Source organism: Mobula hypostoma, chromosome 10 (genome assembly GCF_963921235.1).
Source record: "Mobula hypostoma chromosome 10, sMobHyp1.1, whole genome shotgun sequence".
Classification (NCBI taxonomy): Eukaryota; Metazoa; Chordata; class Chondrichthyes; order Myliobatiformes; family Myliobatidae; genus Mobula; species Mobula hypostoma.
Genome location: NC_086106.1, coordinates 62,292,247 through 62,311,518, shown reverse-complemented (window position 1 = coordinate 62,311,518; position 19,272 = coordinate 62,292,247). Strand labels below are relative to the sequence as shown.

The following is a 19,272-nucleotide window of genomic DNA, read 5'->3' as shown; positions in this document are numbered from 1 at the left end:
TCAATAGCACACAACAGGGCCTGACAGAAGTAGATTAAGAGCAACTAATCAAGGGGAAAACAACATTCGTTAAGTGAGAGGCATTTAAAAAGCCAGATAGCAAGAATAATAGTAAGAGGAAAATAAGGTAAATTCAGAGAACAATGGACATTGAAGGCTTGAGCAGGGAAAAGGAGGAAGTATGTGTCAGATATAGGAAATTGGTATCAACGAGTACTCTGATGTTTATACAAGAGAACTTGTGGTAAGGGAAGTAAGGGAGATTACTGGGCCTCTTTTTGCATTTTCATTAAGCACATGCAAGGAGAGCTTGGTATTGACCAGCCTGCAAACTATAGACCAGTAAACCTTAATCAGTGGAAGGGCAGATGTTGGAGAATAGATAGGCAGAATTGTTTTCCTAGGGTAGTAAATCAAGAATTGGAAGCAGTATAAGGTTGGTGGGGGGTGGGGTAGACATCTGAGGGGAAGCTTTTCACAGAGGGTGGTGGTTATCTGGGATAAGGTGTCACAGATGGTAGTAGCTGCACATACAATCCGATACAAGCCTAATGTAAGAAAATAGAATTAGCATAGACTGGCATGGTGTCAGTCTGCACTAATATTAGACCTGTATCCAATCATACATGTAGCTGCAACCATCCCTTGAGAAGGTGGGTCAAAAAGGTCCATACTATTCTGTGATATTTATAACAACACAGGAGACCTATTTAGAAAATCAGAAGCACTCCAACTTCCAGCAAAACAATCTTAGCAGACCTCTTCTAGATTCACATTTTTATTAGATAAGAATAAATATTTTCCAGTAGTGTACATCACCAACCATATTGATGGATATAAAATTTGCATATGACTAAAATACAGCTCATAACTGATTAAAACTATACTCAGCTCTAAATGTTATTAATAAAAATCAGATGCTTACCTGTTGCTATTAAACATTTATCATATGTTATTTCCACATCATTGTCTAGTCTTACTTTGTTCCCTCTGACATCCATATGTACAACCTACAAAAGGAAACAAAACAAAATCCTGTAATTAGGTCACGCTTTCTGACAACAGCGCACCTAAATAGCAATATCAGTTCAAATTCACAGGCCAACACTCAGAAGAAATACAAGGTAATCAGAATACTTAAAAATTACATTTCTATCATTTAATAAACTCTGCTCTGAACGCTACTGTTTCTAAAAGTGTGGTCAAATCAAGCATTAACTAATACAAATTACTAAATCTAGATTTTTATACTTACTTTTTTTCTAGTCAACACTGCCACTCCTCCATTCTCCACAAAAGGCAAGTCTTGAGGACTAACATAGAAAGAAGGGGGCTGGAAGTAAATACTGTTTAAAACAAAAAGGAAAAGAGCAAATTACTAAAAAAAAACCTTCTAAGAATCATCTGAAACAACCATGCAGTTTTCTTTGTTTCCCCACACAGATTTCAATATTTTAACTTACTGTTATTAAGCCTCAAAAACTACTCACTTTCGATCATTTTCATAACTTTCTGCAGACAAGTGAAGTAAAGGAGATAATACAAGCTTAACAATGATTTTCATTCAATGGTTTTGCAGAAATATAATCCAGTTTATAGAATGATATGTGTAAACTGTGAAGCATGTACAAATTAAACCACGTATCTATCAAGATATAACAAAAAATGGTGTTGCTTCAAGTGTTCAAGTACCTAACTACAAGGCAGATAACCGAACGAAACACTAAACATGTTGGGATCCTACTCCCTTTAACCAGTGGTTTCTAATCTGGGTTGTGAGACTCAGATGGAAAGCAGCAGGAGAGTAAAAGTACTAACATTTACAGATTTGAGACTTTAATTTAATTAATTAGAATTTAATTAGAAAGAACACAAATTCAGTTCAAAAATATAAATTAATATATACTTGACCAGCTAGTGGCTCTGTTCTTAAAGGTTGCTTACAATATCAGGCAAACTGCAGGACCAGCCAAATGTTAAATATAGTCTGGCTTCAAATTGCTCTTTTCAGATCACTACAATATGGTTAAAATGTCATTTCTTAAAGCTATTTTAACTGGTGGGATGAAGTGAAGAAGATTGACAGACGCTAGGTGTAACTTCATTGCAACAACTCAAAAGGTACATGCTGAACACAAATTATTTTAAAGATTATACATGGCCAATATTTAAAAAACAGTTATCACTGCTTTTGTATTTTTATTTAAGTAGTATTACATGGAAATTTTTCCTTAAAAAATATATAACCAAGAAAATAAAGATTGGATAGGCTTGGCTCTTTTTCTGAGAAGCATTTGAGTAGAAGAGACCTGACAGGGGCAAAGAAAATTGTGAGGCATATTTTGGGTAAATAGGAAAGTTGTTTAACCCATGGCAGAGGAGTCTAAGACTACAAGGCACAGGTGTAAGGTGAGTAGCAGACTGAACACTGCTTGAGAATGTGGTGGAGGCAGGTGGTTTCACAACATTTAAGAAGTATCTGGATAAGCTAAGGCATAGTACCATATGCTGGAAAATAAGATTAACATTAACGTCAACACAGGGTGGGCCAAATGACTGTATGACTAGAGTTCATAGTATTTCCACACAAACTACTAATGTCACATATATTTCAGCTTTGTTAGAGATTTAATTTAAGCAGGTTCTCAGTATAGAAAACCTGAATGCTTACTTCCTCTTTCAAATTAAGCACAAACCCCAAAAGATAGCAAAATGAACATAAATTTGTTTAAAACTGCAATAACCTCACAATCAAATTTTACAGCCAGATGCCCCCTTAAATACAGACACAATTATAATGTAGAAAAGGAGACAGTTATTTTGCACACAGCAACTTCTCACCAACAGCAATGTAGTTACGTGCAGGTGATCTATTTCATATTGATTATTGAATAAGCATTTTCGTGGTGTCCTGAATAGTCCCTTATATTGTTTTCAGGATAGTGCCAAGAGCTACTTTAAAACCTGAAAGACACACAACTCCTCCCTTAAACCTCATAGGAAAAAACTGTCAAATGTTATTAACTGCAGTGTAGTATATGCCCAAAGCACTTGTCTGAGAAAGGAAAAGTGAAAACATCAAGTTACATCATATGTCAACTTCCAAGCATTACTATTGAAAACAAATGGTACATTTGTTGAACAACTCTTATCTCAAGACTTCAGAAATATTAAAAGCATACCTCCTTTCTTTTCCATTCCACTGCTTAAATTTCAGTGTTTCGGTAACACTGGAGTCATCCGAAAACCAAAGCTCTTTTGAAAGAGGTGGCCGCATGTACGGCAAATCTGGCTCTTCAGTAATGATAAGAACCTAAAACATACACATGTTAAGCACCTGAGAATCCAAACTATGATCCAGCAACAAAGGGTAATCTAATTACAGAGTATTACAGATGCTGGAAAAGGTTATGGATTTGAAACATTAATGCTCTCTCTCTCCATGGGTGCCGTTAACGTGCAGTATTTCCGTTTTTGTTTTTTTTGTACAGTAATGCTTTCAACTTAGCAAAATAGTCTGAGGCACTCCACAGGAGGATGGTCATAGAAAAAACTGGCAACCCAACTAAAAAGGTATAAGGATAGCTGACCACTACTTAGTGTAAGACATGTTTTAGTAAACCCTTTAGAAAGAAAAGAAAGGCAGCTAAAGGTTTTAAAAGGGAATGCTGGAGTTTACAGACTTGACCTCAGTCAATGATGGAAAACTATATCTGCGAATGGGGAAGAGGGCAATCAAAAGAGTCGCAACTATTTTATCAAGTGCCATTTAGTGCGATTTACTATGTTTCAGGGTAGACAATCTGACATGCTTTTTCAAACTGGCCGTTATGCAGCTCCAGACCTACCAACATAGTTAAATGAAATCCTGCTGGAATTTTAGATCAATCCCCTCTGCAGTCACTTAATTTATAGTTAAAACTTAAAACTTCCAGTTTAAGATGGCGCTAGAGAGAGACAGCGATGAATTACTGGCAGCAAAGAAAACTGACTATTCAATTAATCACACCTTTTATGGAAAACAACCAAGCAATCATTAGCCTGTAACTTCCCTTTCAGAGTTGAGCTTTTGAACTTGCCTGTACGACCTAGTATTTTTGCAATGTGTACTGAAGTTAAAAGTGCAGGACAGTTGTGGCGCGATGTGTATGGGCCAAATTGAGACCCGAGGCCAGATTGAAAAGGTCAGGGTGTCGGAGCTGGGGCTGGTGTTCACCTCACTGTTTGGCAAGATTTGCTTGTCTCCATGCTGAACTGAGGCTGTGGCCTGTAATTAACAGCCTCCTGGACCTGCTGCTGTGACATATTGGCTTTGTGCCTGTAAACTCACTTCTGGGAACTTTAGTTCTGTATGTTATTTGCTTACTTTCTATTGTTTGAATGGTTTGTTCTTTTGTTTTGCACATTGGATGTTTGACAGTCTTTTTTAAATGGGTTCTATTGGATTTCTTTGTTTTGTGGCTGCCTGTAGGATGATGAATCTCAAGGTTGTGTACAGTGGCATGCAAAGGTTTGGGCACCCCTGGTCAAAATTTCTGTTACTGTGAATAGCTAAGTGAGTAAAAGATGAACTGATTTCCAAAAGGGATGAAGTTAAAAATGACACATTTCTTTAATATTTTAAGCAAGAAAAGTTTTTTTATTTCCATCTTTTACTTTCAAAATAACAAAAAAGGAAAAGGGCCCGAAGCAAAAGTTTGGGCACCCTGCATGGCAGTACTTAGTAACACTCCTTTTGGCAAGTATCACAGCTTGTAAATGTTTTTTGGAGCCAGTTAAGAGTCTTTCAATTCTTTTTTGGGGGATTTTCGCCCATTCTTCCTTGCAAAAGGCTTCTAGTTCTGTGAGATTCTTGGGCTATCTTGCATGCACTGCTCTTTTGAGGTCATCTGCAGATTCTTGATGATGTTTAGGTCGGGGGACTGTGAGGGCCATGGCAAAACCTTCAGTTTGCGCCTCTTGAGGTAGTCCATTGTGGATTTTGAGGTGTGTTTAGGTTCATTATCCTGTTGTAGAAGCCATCCTCTTTTCATCTTTGGTTTTTTTACAGACGGTGTGATGTTTGCTTCCAGAATTTGCTGGTATTTAATTGAATTCATTCTTCCCTCTACCGGTAAATGTTCCCCTGCCACTGGCTGCAACACAAACCCAAGGCATGATGGATCCACCCCCGTGCTTAACAGTTGGAGAGAGGTTCTTTTCATGAAATTCTGCACCCTTTTTTCTCCAAACATACCTTTGCTCATTATGGCCAAAAAGTTCTATACAAAAGGTTCAAAAGAACATCTAAACAAGCCTGATGCATTTTGGAAACAAGTCTTGTGGACTGATGGAGTTAAAATAGAACATCACACCATCTGTAAAAAAGCCAAAGATGAAAAGAGGATGGCTTCTACAACAGGATAATGAACCTAAACACACCTCAAAATCCACAATGGACTACCTCAAGCGGTGCAAGCTGAAGGTTTTGCCATGGCCCTCACAGTCTCCTGACCTAAACATCATCAAGAATCTGTGGATAGACCTCAAAAGAGCAGTGCATGCAGGACGGCTCAAGAATCTCACAGAACTAGAAGCCTTTTGCAAGGAAGAATAGGCAAAGATTCCCCACACAAGAATTGAAAATCTCTTAGCTGGCTACAAAAAGCATTTACAAGCTGTGATACTTGCCAAAGGGGGTGTTACTAAGTACTGCCATGCAGGGTGTCTAAATTTTTTGTTTCGGGCCCTTTTCCTTTTTTGTTATTTTGAAACTGTAAAAGATGGAAATAAAAAAGTAATCTTGCTTAAAGTATTAAAGAAATGTGTCATCTTTAACTTTATGCCTTTTGGAAATCAGGTCATCTTTTACTCGCTTAGCTATTCACAGTAGCATTTCATCCAAATCATTGCTAGAGTTTGTAAACAGCTGAGGTGCCAGCACTAATCCCCATGATACCCCATTTGTCAAAGTCACCCAACATAAAATGCTCTATTTTTATGGTTTTCCTCCAGTTAAACAATTTTCAATTCACTCAAGTACATTAGCTCTAATTGTGGTCTACTTTTATCCAATAAACTTATGTGTGGTACCTTGAACTCCTTGTACATTATATCACTGAATCCTTCTAATCTATTCTGCTCGCTGCAGCCCCAAAAGAATTCAGAATCAGAATCAGGTTTATTATCACCGGCATGTGACGTGAAATTTGTTACCTTAGCAGCAGCAGTTCAATGCAATACCTAATAAGTAAATCAATTTACAGTACACGTATATTGAATAGATTAAAATAATGCAAAAAACAGAAATAATTATATATTAAAAATGTGAGGTATTGTTCACAAGTTCAATGTCCGTTTAGGAAACGGATGGCAGAGGGGAAGAAGCTGTTCCTGAATCGCTGAATGTGTGACTTGTTTCTCTTTATTTCCCCCTTTTAGTAGGGTGCTGTCTTCCAATCTACAAAATTTTGGAAAACAACAACCTGCACATTAGGTGTATTCTACTTTCGGGCTCTTTATCTGTTTTCAACCTCTTTTATAAAGCTTAAAAATTTCCCAACGCTTCGGTTTACAGCTTTCTTTGGGTGACATTAAGCAGTTTCATTTGCTTTAATACCTTTTATTAACTGGTCAGTCACAGTTAGACCACTTATTGTGGGTTAATGCTGATTTGTTTTGTACTTCTGGTTTAAGATGGCACTGGTGAAGCACAGCAAGAACTTGCTGGTAGCAAACAAAACTATAAATTACTGTATTAATCACACTTATTCTTGGATATGATCATTGTAATTAATTACTTGTAATTTCCCTTTCGGAGTTGAGCTTCTGAACTAGCTGTACAATCTGGGATTTTTACTGTGTGAACTGAAGTCTCAAGGGTGCAGGATGGTGGTGATGTGGCAGGTACAGGCCGAATTGAGGCGGCAGGGTCCAGGCTGAAAAGTGGGAATGAGCCAATGTTTGGCCATTGCTGGAGCGGACCTGGGAGGCAATTCAATGCAGCAGAACCAAGACGACGGTGAGGCAGCACGGTGCAGGCCTAAGAACGAGGATGATCGCCCATTTTGCTCGATTTAAGGGCCGGACCAGATTGAAAGGGTCAGGATGTCGGGGTGTAGGAGAGGGCTGGGTTGGCGTGCAGCTTGCTGCTCCACAAGTTTTATTCATCTCTGCGCTAATCTGAGGCTGTGGCTTGCAGCCTGGATTGGCTGCAGTGATGACTGGCTTCGCAGCTGCGGATTCACTTTCCTATACTTCAGTTTTGAATGTTATTCGCTTACTTTTATTGTTTGCATGATTTATCTTTTTTTCCTGCACATTGGGTGTTTGATGAACTTTTTTTAATGGACTCTGTTGGGTTGCTTTGTTTTGTGGCTGCCTTCAAGGAGACAAATCTCAAGGTTATATATATATTTTGATAATAAATATACTTTGAATTTTTGTACTGTGTGTATGCATGTTAAAATTCATGATTATTGTATTATCCTTTTAACATGAATCTAATTTCCCTTTCTATACTTGAAATTCACAGAGTCTAAGAAACTAGATTCATGTTTGAAGTTCGAACTATGAATACGAATTTTTTTGTTTTATAGTTGGGAATCCACAGATAATACATACAAATGCTAACTCCCTTCCATTTCTTTGGTCCACTCATCAAGATCCTCACCACTACCTTTACCTACTCTTTATTTACCCTCCTCCTTTTCCAAATTGCCTACCTCTTAGTTAGATATTCAGAACTATTCAATTCTCTGCCCTGGTTACCTAGCACCTGTGCCTTTGTAACAGCAATAAGATCATACCCATTTACTTTTAACTGTGCCATCAATTCGCCTATATTTGTGAACAACATTTGTAAATTCAAATAAGGATCTCCAAAGTTAGCTTTCTCCCCCACAACTTTAACTCTAATTAGAAGCATTCGCATCTTTAACGTTGTTTCTTCCTCTTACTCTATCACCAATTTTACTGTGCTGCCCAGTCCTTTCTTGTTAACTTTATAAATCCCGCTCACATGAACCCTTGATTAATGAGTGTTTGAACATGGCAGATAGTAATACAGATTATTTCAACTTTGCATCCATTTAGTTGAACCCATGCTGCTCACAGCATTTAGGACTCAAAACAGTTCTAGAAAACAATTCTTATGCATCAAATTACAGTCTCACATCACTTCCACATTTTTCACTCCTCAGCTTGAACAGCCCCAGATGCCGTGGTCATTTTGCTCATCCTCCCTGCAGTCATTGCCACTACTCACTAAGCCTTCAAAATTCATAGACTTGTCAGACAAGTGCAAGTGTCAACATGCTTCTATTGCTGTCTTGTGGATTCCCTACCTGCTTCATTCTAAGTGCACCCTCTTCAATTATTAAATCTGCAGATCCCAAAAGTTCAAACTGCTTCCCCAGAACAAAATGCTCAGATAACATTCTCTTTTCCTGATGCAATGAAGAAATCTCAAACTCTGACTCATCAGCTGATTCCTCAAATGTCATTAATTCCAACAATCTTCAGCAGCTCCCATATGCTCCAGCGACAACATCCCCCTTCCAAGTGTTCTAATCTAAATGCCAATTAAATTTTATGACTGCCTATTTATAATTAACAATCTGGTTTTAAAGGATCAATCTGAATTACACTCTTGCTCTGGGTTATGGTTCTGAGAAATTGAAATCGAGGAAATGAAAAACTACAACATTCTCTAGCCAATTCTTTCCTCCCTTCATATCATGCCATATTCAAACTTTTCCAGTGGTTCTGAAATTCGTTACTACCACTTATTAACACTTTTTTTTTGCTACAGAAAGCAGATTGCCTTTTCCCTTCACTTAATTCCCTCACACACTGAATTCTCAAATTCTGCATCCTAGAACTGGATTCTATTTTACCGATCACTACCAAAAGCCTATATTTTTTTTCCCGGTACATTTTCAAGAAATATTTCATAGACCTGAATTTCTCATGACATCAATAACTACTAAGTAACTAATTTAATGATAATGTCACTGGCAGACAAGCCTATATACTATTGAATATATGATAAAACTACATAGTAAAGTACAAAGTACAAAGCTCATCACACCGTCACTAAAACTGAAAATTTGATACACTTTAGCAGTACTCCACAGAACTGGAATTTGCACCCCTCATGCCCTTTGATAACACAACCACATCTCAACTTTAGCAGATACATCGCTCCCTTCCTATGAGGAAACTGGCCTATCCATACAACATAAACAACAGGAATTCTGCAGATGCTGGAAATTCAAGCAACATACATCAAAGTTGCTGGTGAACGCAGCAGGCCAAGCAGCATCTATAGGAAGAGGCGCAGTCGACGTTTCAGGCCGAGACCCTTCGTCAGGACGAAGGGTCCTGATGAAGGGTCTCGGCCTGAAACGTCGACTGCGCCTCTTCCTATAGATGCTGCTTGGCCTGCTGCGTTCACCAGCAACTTTGATGTATGTTGCTATCCATACAACAAATATGCATATTAGAAATGAGAAGCAATTATTATTTATCAGACATACTTTTAAATCCTAGAAACCCCACCAATTCTATTTTATCAGCTCTTTGGATTTTAGAGCTCCCATTATTCCCCCTTGTGCCAGATACTCCCAATTAGGGAAACACCGTCCCAGAATTCATCCTGTCATTCCCATCAGAATCTGCATATTTCAATAAAATTATTTCTCATTCAATATTCCACTGACAATAGGTTTAATCTTCATACATTCAAGCCTTCATTCCATGAATTAATCTTGTGGATCTTCTCTGCACTGCCTCCAGTGTAAGCATGTCATCCCTTAAACATGGAGATTAAACCTGTAAAATGTATTCCAGTAATGAACACTAGATGTCATCAGGTAGACTGACAACTTTTTTTGCCTGGACTATTATGTATAAGTGCATTTATTTTTCTTTAAAATCTTTTCTAGGCACTGCATTCTAGTACAGGCAGAGTTCCACTGGTACCAGACATACTTTAATACTCGTCTCTCTGCCTTTCTTTTTGTGCCATACAGTTTAAATTGGGATTATTTTTCCTTCCCTAATCTAGGGTTGTAAAAAAATATATCTTTGTATGATGGTACAAAATGTCATATTTTTCCATTTTGTCATTTTACTTAGAAGAGTTCTAAGACACTTTCGTCAGGTGATCAGAGAAAGGAAAGACATAACACAAATATATATTTAAATACATATCTATATAATGTTGTGAGATTATTGCCCACCCTTGCTCCAGGATCTCGTGCACGGATAGATCTAGCTGCTGCAAATGATGCAGTGCCTCCACCAATCAGAAGATAAGGAGCATGTGATGGGATGCTTGGTCTGACACTGACTGGCTCAACTGCCGATGCTGTCAGAAGAGAGAAAAAAAACATTTAATAAATTGTAAATAGCCTTGAGCAATGAAACAAAGGACTTTTAATCCTATCATCATAGAACATGTAACGGCAAGCTATGTCACTTCTTGATTAAACCTATTGTTGTAAATCCTTGGTTATAATGCAATAGGTTATATCTTGTTTGTAACGAACTGTAGAAACAGCACAATCTGACATAAAAAATTCAACATGTGCCATACACAATTCTAGAGAAAAAAATACTGGATCAAATTTAGTCCTAAAACTACAAAGATTAATTTTACGCTACTTTTGAACAGGTAAATAAGTTATTCCTATATATTTCAGAGCAATTCAAACAACCATATCAGCTGCACTACAGGCAAAATGTCATATTTTGACAAATCATGCATCTTAAAAATGCTACCCGAATCATATGATATACTTCATTCTACAGAATAAATACAATCAAAAGGCACATGAATACATTTTCTAAAATATTTGCACTACTAATCATCAAGCTTCAAAACCTGGGCCTCTGTATCTCCCTCTGCAACTGGATTCTTGATTCCCCGATAGGAGGCTACGGTGAGTATTTAGTGGTAGTAACAGCGCCTCCGCACTAATAATCACCATGGGTGCACCTCAAGAATGTGTGCTTATCCCACTGTTTACTTTCTCTACACCCATGACTGTGAGGCTAGGTACAGCTCAAATGCCACCTGTATAGCTTGTTGATGACATCACAGTTGCAGGGATAATCTCACATGGCAATGAGGTGGCATACAGTTGACTGCCTGGTTGGGTGTGTCACAACAAAAACCTTCCACTCAATGTCAGCAAGACTAAGAAATTGAATGTGGACTTCAGCAGGAGAATTTGGGAGAACACAAAGCAGTCTTCAGTGAGGAGTTAGTGTTGGATCGGGTGAGCAACTTCAAGGTCCTGGGAGTCAACAGAAGATCTATTCTGGTCACAACATATTGATGCAATCATGAAGATGGCAAACCAGCTGCTATATTTCACTTGGAGATTTGCTATGCTACCAAAGACTAGAAAATTTCTGCAGATGTACCTGGAGAGTATTTTGACTGATTGTATCACCGATTGGTATGGAGGTTGTAATGTGCAGAATCGAATAAGGCTGCAGAGTTATAGATTCAGCCAGCTCCATCACAGGTACAACCCTCACCATTATCAATATCTTCAAAAAGAAATGCCTTAGAAAGGTGCAATCCACCATTAAGGTCCCTTACCTCCAGGACATGCCTCGTCTTATTACTTTATTTATTTACTTTGTTGCATAGTACCATTTTTATGTCTGTACTGTACAGTTATAAAACAACAAATTTCATGATGTATGTCAGTGACAATAAACCTGATTCTTACTCTCAAGTTCTCAATGTTATTAAGTACAAATTGATTGTGTTTAATGGCTTATATGTGCAAAATAACACTTAGAATACTGTTATAGAGAAAAACAATAAACAAAAACCACCTTCAATCTTTATGTTTACAACTTTTATTGGAATTAGATATATGCTCAGTTTCAGATTTTTCTCCTGTAACTTGCACTGAAACCTGTTCGGGCAATTCTCTGTCAACCAATTTAGGCATATCAGCTACAATGGCAGACTCTGCAATCTCAAACCATTGGACTCTGCTTGTCCATATCATAAATACATGAAAATCTACTGACGCTGGAAATCCAACCAACACATACAAAATGCTGGAGGAACTCAGTCGGCCAGGCAGCATCTATGGGAAAGAATAAACAGGCATGCTGACTGGCCGACTGAGCTCCTCCAGCATTTTGTCTGTATTGCTGGTCCATATCATACAAGATTTAAAGCAACTCCAAGCTGTCCTTCAATGTAAATAGAGTAGCCAATGCCAAGAAATGCTTGCATAACTAAATCTTCATCCAGATTAAAGCATTTTAATTAGCCAATTTCAAAAGCCAGAAGAGGCAAAGTTCATATCTTCAGACAAAAACTTCTCAAATGGCCTGATCAATGTCAACATTTCTTTGTTCTGAATCAAGGCCCCATTAAGAAAAGGTTCTGATGTAATTCAACATGCTTGCAAATTTAATAACCAGCCAAAACAACCAATTCAAACTGTTCCATTAAACTTATTCTAAGCCAGGGGTCCCCAACCTTTTTTGCACTGCGGACCGGTTTAATATTGACAATAATCACGACCGGAATATAGGTGATAAGTGGCTAATACACTCAATTTCATTTCTAAAAGGGTTTATCTAACGAATTTAATATTAAACACACAGCGCATATTTTCCTCGCATTAATATAGTGATAAGTCAATTATCAGGGGACGACAGGGGAGCTTTAAGTAAGTGTTGAACAAACTTCCAGTAGAAGTGGTAGAGGCAGGCTCTATATTGTCATTTAAAGAAAAATTGAACAGGTATATGGACAGGAAAGGAATGGAGGGTTGTGGGCTGAGTGCAGGTCGGTGGGACTAGGTGAGAGTAGCGTTCGGCATGGACTAGAAGGGCCGAGATCACCTGTTTCTGTGCTGTAATTGTTAAGTCACTTATAAGTCAATAGCATCATAACATTTTAAGTAACGTTTGGATATTAAACACACAGCACATATTTTCCCCGTATGAACAAATAAAATCATTGCAACACACCAATATCGCTGAATCAGTGGGAGCCCCGGGCTTGTTTCCCTGCAACAACACGGTGATGGGAGACAGCGATACTTGAAGGGGGTTCCTTATGTTCAGTCTATTCCGCAATTTAGTTTTCGTTGCATTCATTGCAGCGATATGTTGGAAATGGAAGCAATGTTTTCAGTGCTTTCATGGCTCAGGATATGTAGCCTTGACTTTGATCCAGAATGCCAGCAGTATGTCAAACATACTTTTCAGTCCGCCGTCATTTGAAAGCTCAAGGAGTTGATCTCCTTCCCGTGCTGACATGGATGACGCGTGGGTAATGACCTCGCGCGCGTTCAAGCTCAACAGTGGGTGTGACAGGAAATGAGTGCAGCTGACTCATATCGCTAAATCATATCGTTTCCTCGCGGCCCAGTAGCACATGCTTTGCGGCCCGGTGGTTGGGGACCGCTATTATAAGCAACAAAATTACCACCAGCAAACTAAAACAAAGAAGATGCACCTGCTAAACTTATTATACTGATCATTTTTAATACCACTTCCTCCTTTGGCTGTGTTCAGTTCAGTTCCAAACAACTAAATTTTTGGTTCTGAAGTGCTTATACGCAATTTATTCAAGCCAATGTAAAACTATAAGATGTTAAAAGCCTAGACTCAATTCCAACTTCTAATTTTTCTGAAGGTGCAGGGTTTCCTTTAAGAACTTCAGATAATATCCTTTTTTACATATAATGCAGTCATCTTTGCAGGAGAATTCCTTTTTTGTAAATAATTCACATTCATCAAAACTCGACATAACTGTGAAGCCTTCATGAGATTTCCGTAATAATGCCAACATTGTCCCAGATATTTTCAAATACGAGTCTCATCTCTAACATCAACAAGTGTGGCTGAAGAGCCACATGATTTTTTTTCCTAATCATTAATCACTAACAGTTAGGAAACTAGACCACTACATACATATATATATCGTTAATTATAAAATGTGGTACAATACATTTAACTTGTACTTATGCACACAAGCCCCTGTTAGCATCATAAATTTTGTTTAAACCAATATAAACCTACTAGGGTGTCAAAAACAATTGATCCATGTTTTCTGAAATTCCTTACTCCACAAAATTTTCTATCTGATTTATTCCTTGCTATTTAAGAAAAAGCACTGGCCTGATGAGCCACAAGGCTCAGGACAGACTTCAACTTTAAAATTTAAGAAAAAGAAAGACTTGTGGCTCAAATGCTACTTTTCACAAATGCAGATGATTAATTATAAATAGCATGCTTTCCCTTCCAGATTATAGGAAAACGTTTATATTATGCCTATTGCTTTTGAACTTGTACCAGTTGTTTGACAACAGCTGCTTGAACATTGCCTGATGAAATGCTCATTCAGTAAAAGAAAAATAAGGACCTTTGATCTATCAGTATACAATTCATAAAATGATAGATCTCAATTTAAAATTTGAAACAAGTCTAGAAATCTTCCAGAATTATTTCAAAGCAAAATCAGAACAGATTCAGTCAAGAAGAAGGAAATATAAGATTTACCTTCTGGTGTTGCTGCCTCGCCTTCTTTCTCACCTATGAATTTAAAGGAGAAGCTTTTTTTTACAATTTATAGCAAAAATTAATCACAATGAATGAATATGCCAACTTTAAACCTTCATTAAATAAATGTGGTCATGTTTATCATTTAAGAGTTAACTAGAAGTGTGTGTTTTAAAACACAACCCAAACAAGTTCTAACTCTTAGAAGGAACTTCCACATATGAAGGAAAGGAAATTTAGGCAACAAGTCAACTCGTGTTTATCATTTTTTATCAATAGAGTAAAACTAATAATCTGCTATCCAACCATTCCAAAGTCGCCGTGGTTCAGCATCTGGCTCAGCAGGTGACATTTGCAATTTCACTTGCTGGGTTTGTGATTCTCGCACTTCCCACCCAATCGTTCGGGACTCAGGTTCCCACATCCTGAGTTCACTGCTATTATGAAACATCCGTTAGAATGTGAATGAAAGTGTATTCAAATATAAACAAAATAACATCTGATAGTTCAGAAAATCTTATGGCCAGGCACAAAGTCTTTAGCATGCTGGATTAACAGTTTCACTATAGTGAAAATGACATATGACCAACAGATATTTGTCCAAGTTGCTTAGTGTACAGAAGTTCCACTACATAAGTGCTGCCCATCCTGCTGTGACAAAGGATTAAATATGATTCTGGATGTAAACAAAACTGGCTTTCTAATTTATAACATAATTGTGGAATGCTAACAATTGATGTGACAGAATTGTATTCAATGCACGTTCATTAAAATTGTCTTTGAAAACAAATATAACTAATGCTAAAAAGTTAAATGACGGTTTTGGCCAATTTACATGATACAGGTGGCAGGGTAGAAATAGGAGGTGCAAGGGAAGTCACTGGAGCAGGTGGTGGATGGTCATATGAATAGCTGGTGCATATCACAAGTCCTGGTTATGCAACCACTGATGCCAGGCAGACAATCTCTGAAGATTAATGATAATGACTCGTCTTGTAAAGACACTACCCAGAAGGAGGCAATGACAAACCACTTCCGTAGAAAATTTGCCAAGAACAATAATGGTTATGAAAAGCTATGATTGCCCACGTCACTATGACATGACACATAAAGAACAATTGAACGTGGCAGAATCAAGACAAGAAGCACCTTTTTATATATTCCACTTTTAATGGCTAAAATGGTCAGTAAACCACACAGAAAAATTAATCAAAGTTCACTGGCTTCTGTTAGGCCTCGGTAAATGCAGACTTGACAGGAAATAAGAAAAACAGAATTCAAACAAGGTCCCTAGTTCAAATTACAGAGCAATGGGTTAAATGAGAAGTGTGATAAGGATATCAATTTCAGAATCAGATCTAGACTCCAAGTTAAATAACTTCTGAAGCACACTTTCGAAAAACACAAGTTAAGAGTTTCAATGACATTACCGCCAGGCTACTGCATCGCTGACATAGAACCTCTGCCTAGTTCCACACCTCAAGGGAGCAGAAAAAAAATACTTACATACCTTTGGTTGACAATTCTTCATGTTTCCGTTCTACACTGGAAGTTGACATTAACTGTGCTACTCGTTCATTGTACCTTTCTTTATCTCCTTGTATTGTAACGTATACCTGTTGAGCAAATGGCATTAATGCAGTATATTTGGATCAATAATCAAACCAACATTACAATAATCAGATCAACATTCACAAATCAATATAAAAATAACCTTCACATCTAATGGTTTCTGAAATTTATCTCCCTGTCATTCATTACACATTTGATATAGTATTAAATGTATTTTCACAATATTTTAAGAACTATAAATTATTTTAGCTCTTTAGTGGCCTAGCAACAGGAAAAACATCTGATCTCAACTGGGCTCTACAGTTGCAAGAAAACATTTGTGAACCTTTTTCATCTAAGTCAGAATAATAGACAAACACAATCTGCCTAAACTAATAACACAAACAATTGTACTTTTCATATCTGTCCGCCAGAGAAAGCAGGATCTCCCAGTGGCCACACATTTTAATTCCACATCCCATTCCCATTCTGACATGTCTATCCACGGCCTCCTCTACTGTAAAGATGAAGCCACACTCAGGTTGGAGGAACAACACCTTATATTCCGTCTGGGTAGCCTCCAACCTGATGGCATGAACATTGACTTCTCTAACTTCCGCTAGGCCCCACCTCCCCCTCGTACCCCAGCTGTTACTCATTTTTATGCACACATTCTTTCTCTCACTCTCCTTTTTCTCCCTCTGTCCCTCTGAATATACCTCTTGCCCATCCTCTGGGTCACCCCCCCCCCCATCTTTCTTCCCGGACCTCCTGTCCCATGATCCTCTCGTATCCCCTTCTGCCTATCACCTGTCCAGCTCTCGGCTCCATCCCTCCCCCTCCTGTCTTCTCCTATCATTTTGCATCTCCCCCTCCCCCTCCAGCTTTCAAATCCCTTACTCACTCTTCCTTCAGTTAGTCCTGACGAAGGGTCTCGGCCTGAAACGTCGACTGCGCTTCTTCCTATAGATGCTGCCTGGCCTGCTGCGTTCACCAGCAACTTTGATGTATGTTGCTTGAATTTCCAGCATCTGCAGAATTCCTGTTGTTTGCGTTTAAAAATACTCCTTCCATCATGCTTCACAGTTGGGATGAGGTTTTGGTGCTGGTGTCCCTTTTCCCTCCAAATATAGCGGTGTACATTTGTCCCATCCGTCCAAAGAAGCCTTGTAAAACATCTTGATGGTCTTTTTCAAATTTGAGAAGAGTGCAATTTTTTTTTTGGAGAGCAGTAGTTTCCCCCGTGGTGTCCGTCCATGAACACAATTCTTGTTCAGTGTTTTTCTTATAGTAGACACAAGAACAGAGACTTCAGCAAGTTCTGGTTTTCTGCAGGTCTTTCACTGTTACCCTTGGGTTCTTTTTCACCTCCTTCAGCATTGGTGTGATCTTTGCAGGACGCCCACTCCTAAGGACAGCAGCAACAGTTCTGAATTTCCTCCATTTGTAGACAATTTCATCAGCTATTTGTGGACTGATGAGCACTCAGGTCTTTAGAAATGCTTTTGTAGCCTTTTCCAGCTTCATGCATATCTACACTTCTCCTCAGGTCCTCTGAAAGTTGTTTTGATTGAGGCATAATACACATAAACAGATCTTGATTAGAGCAGACTCTGTCAGTAACCTGACTTTGCCTATCCTTTTTTATAGGGCAGGGCACCGCTACATCCACATCTCCAATCTCATCTCATTGATTAGAACACCCAACTTCAAATAGCTTTTTTGGAAGGCATTAACCTAGAGGTTCACATACTCTTTTGAACCTAGACTGTGATTGTTTAAATGGTGTACTCAGTATTGACTAGAAAAAGTACAATTGTTTGTGTTATTAGTTTAGACAGATAGTGTTTGTCTACTATTGTGGCTTAGATGAAAATCAGACCACCTTTTATGAGTAATCAATGCAGAAAACCAGGTTATTGGAAAGGGTTCACAAACCTTTTCTTGCAACTATAAGTAAAGGCTTCAATGTTTCTGATCTGGAATGCAGCAGGAGAAGGGGGAAAATGTCAGGCAGGAAAATAGTTAAGGACAAGAACTTTTAAATAAGATCCAGCAAAGGAAACACAAATCCTTATGAAATGTATACCAGCACTTTAGAAAATGAGAATTCATAATAAAAACATTCCAGTGATACAAATTCCCTCTACACACTACGTACAGCATTGTTTAGATCATGATTACAACTGCTAAATTTTATATTGAATAATTACAAAAGATACAAAAATAACTAGACGAAAAAGGAGGATTTTTCTTATATTTAGATATATGGATGACTTGAGTGAGGCAGCAGAGATGGGGTTTAAAAGCAATTGATAAACACAGTTTCTAACTGGAGGCTAGGCCAATTAATGTAGCAATACCATTAGTGAGCATATAGTAAACAGCAACTTTCAAAACTTCAGGTTTCAGCTAACAACTGGAAATGGATGTTATGTGAGATTACTGTTTGCTTATTGCAGTTAAGACTGTTTCAAATAAATTAGCTTCAAACTATCAGAAATGGCCAATATAATTCTGACCTGACTTCATTAGAATGTTAGAATGTGAGAATCAAGCCACTTTTCAATTTAGACCAACCAAAGAAGGTTAACTACATTTTCGCAAAGAATAACATCCAGGTTTAATGAAGCTAACACTATTAAAATAATATCGGGAGGCGAAGAGAGGAATTCACAATTATGTCAAGATACTTTTTAAGCTTCAGCTTTGTGATTGAGTAGTGATTCTAGAAATTCCAAATATTAAGAACAAAATCAAAAGCATCTTGCCCCAGTCAGTGAGACCTTTGATAGCAGTACATGTTATTTATTAAAGCAGAAGCAGTACAAGCTCTTTATGTTAACTTGTAAATCAACAGAATATACCTTTTTAATCTCGTAATATGATTTTATATCACATACAGTGTATATGTACTGTACTTTGCACTTTGGTGCCTGTGGAGCTCTCCTTTTAGCTGTACTCATATGTGGATTGAATGATAATAAACTTGAACAAGTTCCTAGAAATTAGAGGCCTACAAGCTTATTATGTAGGAGGTTGTTGTTCAATACAAAAAAGGCAGAGGTTACTTCCATTGAACTTAAAATAAAATCAGCAGTAGATTAGACTAATAACTAAAATTTTAAGACGGGAGACTGCATATTGCAAATGCAAATTGAATTATGACATGAAATAAAGGGGAAATCACAA

At 37.8% G+C, this 19,272-nt stretch overlaps 1 protein-coding gene across 3 annotated transcripts in view; it reads right to left on the bottom strand.

Annotated features, from left to right (window-relative positions):
- The window catches only part of aifm1 (apoptosis inducing factor mitochondrion associated 1), a 62,723-nt gene that overhangs the window by 28,984 nt on the left and 14,467 nt on the right, over nucleotides 1-19,272 (bottom strand). For all 3 annotated transcript variants that reach the window (XM_063060607.1, XM_063060606.1, XM_063060608.1), the window contains 6 exons: nucleotides 16,040-16,145; nucleotides 14,530-14,562; nucleotides 10,224-10,351; nucleotides 3,183-3,313; nucleotides 1,256-1,346; nucleotides 926-1,010 (listed from right to left, as the gene is read on the bottom strand). In XM_063060607.1, coding sequence (XP_062916677.1) covers nucleotides 926-1,010; nucleotides 1,256-1,346; nucleotides 3,183-3,313; nucleotides 10,224-10,351; nucleotides 14,530-14,562; nucleotides 16,040-16,145 — 574 coding nt within the window. The remainder of the gene's footprint in view (nucleotides 1-925; nucleotides 1,011-1,255; nucleotides 1,347-3,182; nucleotides 3,314-10,223; nucleotides 10,352-14,529; nucleotides 14,563-16,039; nucleotides 16,146-19,272) is intronic.